General features: G+C 28.1%; 2 protein-coding genes across 5 annotated transcripts in view; both read right to left on the bottom strand.

Annotated features, from left to right (window-relative positions):
- LOC106467519 (cellular tumor antigen p53-like) overlaps positions 1–8,314 on the bottom strand; it is a 77,295-nt gene that overhangs the window by 6,581 nt on the left and 62,400 nt on the right. For 3 of the 4 annotated variants that reach the window (XM_022395720.1, XM_013927881.2, XM_013927883.2), the window contains 2 exons: positions 5,143–5,246; positions 2,839–4,051 (listed from right to left, as the gene is read on the bottom strand). The gene's annotated coding sequence lies outside the window, so the exon portion shown is untranslated. Of the gene's footprint in view, positions 1–2,838; positions 4,052–5,142; positions 5,247–8,314 lie in introns of those variants that run through there. The other variant, XM_013927882.2, reaches the window with a different exon arrangement.
- The window catches only part of LOC106467521, a 28,797-nt gene that overhangs the window by 17,043 nt on the left and 3,440 nt on the right, over positions 1–8,314 (bottom strand). Inside the window, exon 2 of the mRNA XM_013927884.1 lies at positions 5,143–5,246. Within this exon, the coding sequence (XP_013783338.1) occupies positions 5,143–5,246 (104 nt within the window). The remainder of the gene's footprint in view (positions 1–5,142; positions 5,247–8,314) is intronic.

The raw sequence follows: 8,314 nt of genomic DNA, 5'->3' as shown, positions 1-8,314 counted from the left end.
AGGATGGGGGTAGGACCTTTGACGGATGATAAAGGAAGGCTTGTATCTGATGATTATGAGATGGCTGGGTTATTAAATTCTACTTTTATCTTCAGTTTTTACTAATAAAAGACTTGTTTGTCTTATAGTTTTTTATTTCAAAGTTTTAGCTTAGTTTAAAGGATGGGACTGCCTATATGAACCAATAGATCCTTGCTTTCCATAAACATTATTTTATGTTGTTTCTCTTGGCCTTAGCACTGACTTGAAGAATCATAACAATTTAAAATGTAACACAGAACTGTGTAGTATACCAGTTGTTCACAAGTCCATGTCAATCAGTCTCAACTTTGACACTTTCTACAAGTTGTTACATTGTCATTTCCTTTTCTCTTATTCAAATTTTTCATTATTATTGAATATTATTTCAGTGGTCTCTGAATGAGTGAATCTGAACCACTGCACCTTAACAATATAAGCATAACTTTCATTAACCTACAAGATAAAACAGCTGAAACTAAATTGCTACTGAAAAGTTTAAACTTAGCAATATGAGTGTCTTCAAGCTTAAAATAATATGATGATTAACTTCAAAAGCTGATAGCCCCCCCCACACTGCTAGTTTGACTGGCATGAATAATGTGTTAGAAAAATTAATTTACATTTAAACCTTTCATTATCAAAGGCAACATGATCATTGTAACACTATGCATTATTATATTTTCAGTCATTCTTTGACATCTTAGTTACATAATCATTATAGGAATGCAAACAGTTCAGACAGTAACTAATTCATATATTCAAGGTTGAGGAAATAGCTACAGTTGTCTTTTAACATGGTGTTCTGATGAATATATAAATTGATCACGAATCGCGATAGAAACGATTTAAAACAACAGACCAAGATATGTTTTATTTGATGTTTCAAAAGTTCTGGATAAAGATATTTTGATGAAGACATTTTATTATTGTGGAATATTTGGTTAAATTATGATTTTTCAAGGATTTTCAAAGAGTGAAGCTGAACTTGCAAATTTCCAGGTTTTCTAAAACATCACACAAGATCCAGTAGTGGTATGAATGTCATGATTAGGTCTGAAATTGCTGTGATACCAATGTCAATATAAGATCTAGTAATTTGGTAATATTGATGTTGTAATTAGGCATAATAATGTTGATATCAATATTAGAGCAAGTAATGCAATAGTGTGAATGTCATAAATGAACTTTAAAATATGACGTTGTTCATGTTAATATTAGCAGAACTAGAATGTAAAAATAAATCACAAAAGATGGGTTGACCTCATATCTATCTTATCCCATTAAACAATTATACCATACTGATGCTATTCCAGCCTGCTACCACTTATTACTTCATGAATTATAACCAAAAAAGATAAAATGAATTTTTATTTTATTTCAGTTATATTCTGTTTACAAAATGTATTAAATATTATTTATCAAAGTTAAAGACAAGAAATTATATTCATTGATAAAAAACTGTCATTGTTCATCAATAACAAAAAACTCTAGTTGACAAAAGTCAAATATCAGACATGAACACCAAAAGTACAAGGCATAAAATTTCTTTTTTAATGTGCGCATGTATGTAAATATATACACTTTTTTGACACAAACATACTAGCTACGATTGGACTACTCAAAAATGGAATGTAACTCGATATTTTAATTTAAAAAATTAAAATTCTGAAATGAATTAACTACAATGAAAACAATACCTATATAAACTTCTAAAGAAGTTATGTATCAAAATATTTTCTCCCTATAACATCCCAAAAGCTGAACTTCATCATTTTATCTGCTACACTAGAACTAGTAAAGGTTTTTACTTTTTTTTCTCAAAAAACACAAACCAACATTCTTAAAATAGCCAAACTACATAACCTTTTAAAAAGATTTTGAATAAAGTAAAAATCTCATTTTTAGATCACAGATAATTTGCTTGAATATTTTCTAATACTGAAGTTACATTTAAAAATTGAAGTACCTTGAAAAAAACGGCACATATTTTACTATAAATTCAATACAAACTCTAAAAATATGGAGAATTTTTACACCCATAGTGATCTTTTTTTAATCAAATACCACTGAGATGTTTCCTTAAATAGTTTCCGCTCCTAAACAAATATAAGGTTGAAAATGTCAACAATTTTTTTTTCTGTTGAAAGTAAACATTTTTTGATTATCAGAATCAGATTTTTCCTGTAGGGCACATAAAATCAACTTAGTTTATATTTATATGCAACAAAAGTTAATTGTTTTTAACATACATACACAATCAACTACAGAAAACATACACATCAAACTTGTGTATTAGGGTGCAACACAACTTCAGGAGCATGAAACATCACATATTTAGTATGTTTTTTTTTTTAATATTTAAAACCAGTTGCCCAATTATGCTACAAAAATGTTTATTATAGTAATTATATAATAATCTTGTAATTCAGCTTTGCTATAATTAATTATATTTGTGAATGCCATGAAACAAATCAGAAAGCTTCTTTTTCCTACAATACCAAAAACAAAAAAATGGTAATGGAATCATATTTAAGGTGATGGTTTCTCCATCTGTGAATTTGTATTACAATAAGAACAGAATTAATTAACTTTTCTTTAGCATGGTATATAAAAAAAAGACAAACATACAAAGTTTTATATTTTTATAAAAATATTTTGACCACCTCGTTGACACTTTTACCATCAAAACCAAGTAACTTATCTACTGAACACTTCAAACTAGGGTAATCTTTGATCAACGAAGGACCAGATAGGAAGTAATAAAAACATTTGAAGACCAATTTTTCTTGGCTTTGAACTAAAATTTTATTACTTCTTAAGCATTTAAAACAGTAACATAGCACTAATTTTTTCCATCTTGTTAAATACTGTTGATAAACAAGCTGCTACTTTGGACACAATGAATAAAACAAAAAGATGATCATGTAGCAGTCATTACATCATTATTATATCAGTCATTACTTTAGACCCAATGAAAAAAAACTTATGTAATTTCCAATCATAAGGAAGTTGATTCATCTTTTAAATAACAGCTGCTACTTATGGTCAATTGTATAAAACCTTTATGCAGGTCATAGAAACAAGCTAATATAATGTAGCTATCACAAAAATATCTACTTTTTAGATCAAACAGAAAATAACTAAGTCACCTTCAGCAAAGTTAAGAAATCAGTTCACCTATTCTTAGTATTTTTACTGGAGAAATATGTGATGAAAAGACAAGTACACTTTGTTTTAGTCAATTAAGTACTTGTACTTTCAGTTCCACAGTTTGAAAGAAAAAAAGAATTTATTAAAGCAAGATTTTAATACATTAAATTCATACTCTTTGTTACTGGCCCAACAATATTAATATCCATTACAATAACTTTTTATATATTTCTGGAACCTAAAACAAATTGTTAAAAACAAAAACATTTTGCTGCAAAGTTGGTTCTATGTTACTGCTGTGAAATGAGACATTCAATCTACATATTACTAGTAAAATAATAGCGGGGAATTACAAACTATTTATCCATTCATTACTTGTTATTATCATTAAGTAAAGGAACATATACCACATACAGTTCAAGTAAACAAAAACAAAAAGCATATAAAATATAACACTGCATTTCTAGGTTAATATATTTGCCTTATTTATAAAGAAAGATTACCAAACAAAGAAAAACAAATATATGAATTAAAGAAAATACATGTACAGATCTATGACCATGACTCTTAGCAAATCAACCACAGTCATAAAACAAAGACATGCATTGGATATGAAATTCAGGTTGTACTGCATAAAGCTTCAAATGCATATTTAAACTAAATTAGTTCAAAATGCTTATTGCCATGACCTTTGAATCACTTCTGACTAACGTATCAAGTATATAGTCATTAAAATAATTGAATGTAATGGAGAAACAGTCAAGTCTATTTTCTTTCATTCAGAGCCATCTAGTGTTTCTTCTTAGATACAGTCTACTCTGTTTCTTCTTCAGAAGAAATCCTAGTGTTTTTCTTTTTGGGTTTGCTCGTGTACAACCCCCTGTAGACACGAAAAAAAAGTTTTTCAGTTGGTTTATTTTTCAATTACATGAACAATATCAAACTAAACGTTTTTGTGGAAAACTTTTTAAATGCATTTACAAAATATGAAATATTCTGTTTACAAAGGAATGGACAAGAGCAACCCCAAAATATTGTTAACAATAGATCATGTTAAGTACACTGGTGACAAACTAATATTACTGTTAGAAAATTAAGAATAAGCTTCACAATTGCTGACAACAGACTATGGGATGTCATTATATCTGGTCTAAATTTATATCTACAAGCTATTCTTACTATAAATACATACACTAATTCCAAACACCAATGCTTGTTATTAACAACAGCCTGTTCTTGCAAAACACCACAATGATGTGACAACTTTCTGTACACTAGCAAGTCTCAAGTATACACTCATTTTGAACTTTAACATAAACATCAGGGCAAAGTGAGGCTTACATTTTTTTCTGCTAGTTACCAAAATTTTAAGATTCTTCTTATAACCACTAGAGGTTTGTACGTAGTTAAAAAAAATATTATTGTCCCCAACTCAAAAACCAGTTACAATTTTCTTTTTCTAATGAAAACATTTTTGTTATTATTTTAAATCATATAATCAGTTTCCTTTTTATAATAAAAATCTGTCATAAGAAGGAGTTGAGATAAAACTTATCTTCACATTCTATGGCAACTTAGAAACTACTGGTTCTATAAAAATAATATTTTCAGAGTTTGAGTTTCAATTCTTGTATACTTAGCCTTTTGTTATTAAATTTACATGTCTAATCTTAGGTCATATCCTATAATAATCAACTATACATAGCTTAAGAAATGCTTTTAAAAATGTAGGTTCTCTTTGGTGTCAGTTTTTTCTCTCAACAAGCTATAGCAAACTTATATAGTTATACAATATTATAAGGAGCCTGATTTTACAGTAAGATCACAAAAACTGGTTACCTTTAACTCCATAGTTCAACAATTTAACTGCTAATTTTTAATAGTAACATCCAGTGCCACTTGGAAGAGCTTATATGATCATTACTATTAACACCAGTATACTTGTAGTAACCAACTAAAAATGAAACTTACTTTTCATGCTGGTATGCTCTCATTTGCTCAGGAGTGAGATACCTTTGTCTTTCCAGTGCATCTCGCATTGTACAGAGAAGTTCATAGTTCCTTCGTCCTCTGACCTAAAACATCAAATCAAATAGGTTTGAAGTCAAGATGTAATAAACTAGCTTATGACAAAAACAATCTAGTTGTGGTGTAAAACTGCTACAATTTTACCCCAAAGTATCTAAAACAGCTTTGTTTTATATGCTTTTGATTCTTCCATAAAACTGGTTTATGATGTTTTTAAAATCGTGTGCTTTATAAAAAGTAGTTCCTAACCCAATCATTCTCAAAATACTTAACTCTCTCTTTTAATATTGCTACTCCATAAATTGTGCATGATGTTGCCAAACACTGTCATTATAAATAGTGACTTCAGCAAGTAATTTCACTTTATAAAATTTGAGTTATGTTGCCAAACACTATCATTCTACATATAGTGTTTCCAAATATTTTCACTGTGTAAATAGTAATGTCACCAAACACCATTCCATAAGTAATTTGATGTATCCAAACACTGTCATTTATTGAATAGTGATATATCCAAACACCATCATTCCATAAATAGTAATGTCACCAAACACTGTCCTTCTACAAATATTATAATGTCAAACACCATCATTCTATACACAGTGATGTCATCAAACACCATTTTGCTAAACAGTCATTCTCAAAAGCACGTGTTAATTTCTTGCAAAAAACAACAATGTACAAAGTTTGACTGAAGAGGACAATCAGATGAGTCTAAGTTAAATAACAAAGTCAATTAACTCTTTTCCTCATATAGGCACAGTTATTTTGACTGACCTTGTAACCACCAGGTAACTACAAAAGAATCCTTACTATAACCTTTAATATGGTATGTGCATCTTCAGGAAATCTGACAAGCTTATAGTAAACTTTATAAGTCTTGTATACTAAGCATCAGTTTTTAATAAATATTTTTTTTACTAAAAATGTGTTCATGAATATATGGAGTCAAAAGTGCTGACTAGACTAAGTACAAAGTGATTTTCATGTTAAGATTAAAAATACTTTTATTCATATTCCAGTTTTCAAATTTCATTTGCATAACATTCTTGCCTTGGGTTACATTCAAAATTTAATTAAGCTACTATATTTTCATAGTAAATGAATAAACTTGGCATCAAAATGTAATTAATACATCAAATTTTAATACAAGTTTTAAGTTCTTAATTTTATAAGGAATTTTTTTTTTAAATATTCAATTCCCCTTATATGAGAACTGTGACATTTGTTCTCTAAGTCTTCCCTCTAATTTATTTACAATTTTTGTTACTTTTCTAATTATAAATAAAAAAATATACATAAAACAAAAATTTTGGTACTAACATTTGACACCTTGTTTTGTGCTGTCAGCTCACAGATGAAATATAAGCCTTTTGTTTTTGTGTTGACAGTACTAATTCATTACATTTTTAATTATTTTAAGTAGCTACTTAAGAAGGCAAAATAAAAACATACAAAACAAACTATGTCCTATAACTATTATAATTTAACTCTCCTGCAATGGTCTTTGTAGATTCAACCTAAATCTTAACCCCAAATTGACATTTAGTTTCCACACTATAACTTCTAATGTTTTGTGTATCTTCACAAAATTTTCCAAGCTTTCAATAATCATCAAGTTTTTTGCAGACAAGCATTCTAAATTTTTAATGAAGTATTTTCACTAAAAAGTTTTCCATGATAATATGAAGTCAAAGTGTTGACTGTTCTGAGTGCAAAGTGATTTTTATAGATAAAAAACTTTCTTCATCTGAAAAATCTCAGATTTCATTTGTGTAATCTCTAAAACCTCAATATATTTCAAACGTTTTTGTTCAATAAAACTTTATATTTTATCTGTTATTTTCTGTACCCTAACTCTATATGAGATCTGTAAATTTGACCAAAACTGTAACCACCATAAAAAAATACAAATTAAATCTAAATTACCTTTTTTCTTTCTAGAATGACTTTACACTGTAACACAAAACTATATTTGTTTATCCTAAATAGCCTTAACCCTATGACTACCAGCTACTAATTGTTTTAGAAGGTAATGTTGCTCTCATCATATTTTGTTCCAAATATAAAACTAGTGGATCAAATTGTTTAAAATTTGACAAGAACGTTCCTAAAGTATGTAATTTCAGTAAAATAAAACATTTAATTTAATGTAGTTATTTGCAATCACACTTTAACCCTTTCACAGCAGGTGAAAGGCCATGTCATCTTGTTTGTTTACTCGCATTCAAAATTTTATTGAACTACTATTTCATGAATTGATAACAATAACTTTGGTATCAAACTGTAGATTATAATTCAAATTTTAGTACTATATATATTACTCAATTCCTTAATTTGAAAGCAAATATAAAAAAACAGATAAATATCGATTTTTGTGTCTCACGTGGTATGTTGAATATAGCACTTGTTCAAATTAGATGTTTGTGAAGTTAAAATACTAAACCTATAGTTTCATACAAATCAGAAACTCAAATTACCGATATTGACAAGCTAGAATATAAAATAAGATCATATCTTTTCTATTTGCTAAGATATTGCTCACGTAATAAATCAAACAATAGCACCCAGCCCACCTCTTTCCATTTTTGGAAATGCTCCCTTATATACACTTACTTCTATGTATCACATGAATTACCAATTGAAAGCACAGAATGTCCCCTAGTGACTTTCTCAGCCATTTTAACAGGCTTGGCACCATTTCTTTCTTTTGAACCAATATTTCAATTAAGTAGGGTGTGTCTTTAGTCTACTCGAAATTTTATATTTTTTTAGACTAAAATACATCTTAGTTACTAAGCTTGATAAATTATAGTAGAATTTTATGGTATTAATGCAGTAATTTATAATTTTTTAGTTATTCAAATGTACATATAAAACCTAAAAAAATATTTTGTTTTATATCCTTCCCGTGCAAAATTTTTAAAAGCAACCTACATCAAGCAGCAACCGAGTACAAAGGTTGTAATTAGTAGAGATAATTGTTTGCTTTACTTCTTTATTTAGAATTCTATATTTTAAGAAAAATATGTTTAAGAACTTATTTCTAAATAGCAACAATCTATATACATATATAATATTTGGTTTCATCTAATGGTATGTTAGTAAATAATGA

Source organism: Limulus polyphemus, unplaced genomic scaffold (genome assembly GCF_000517525.1).
Source record: "Limulus polyphemus unplaced genomic scaffold, Limulus_polyphemus-2.1.2 Scaffold2643, whole genome shotgun sequence".
NCBI lineage: Eukaryota > Metazoa > Arthropoda > Merostomata > Xiphosura > Limulidae > Limulus > Limulus polyphemus.
Note: the sequence above shows the minus strand (reverse complement) of the source record. Positions and strands in the feature narration are given on the sequence as shown.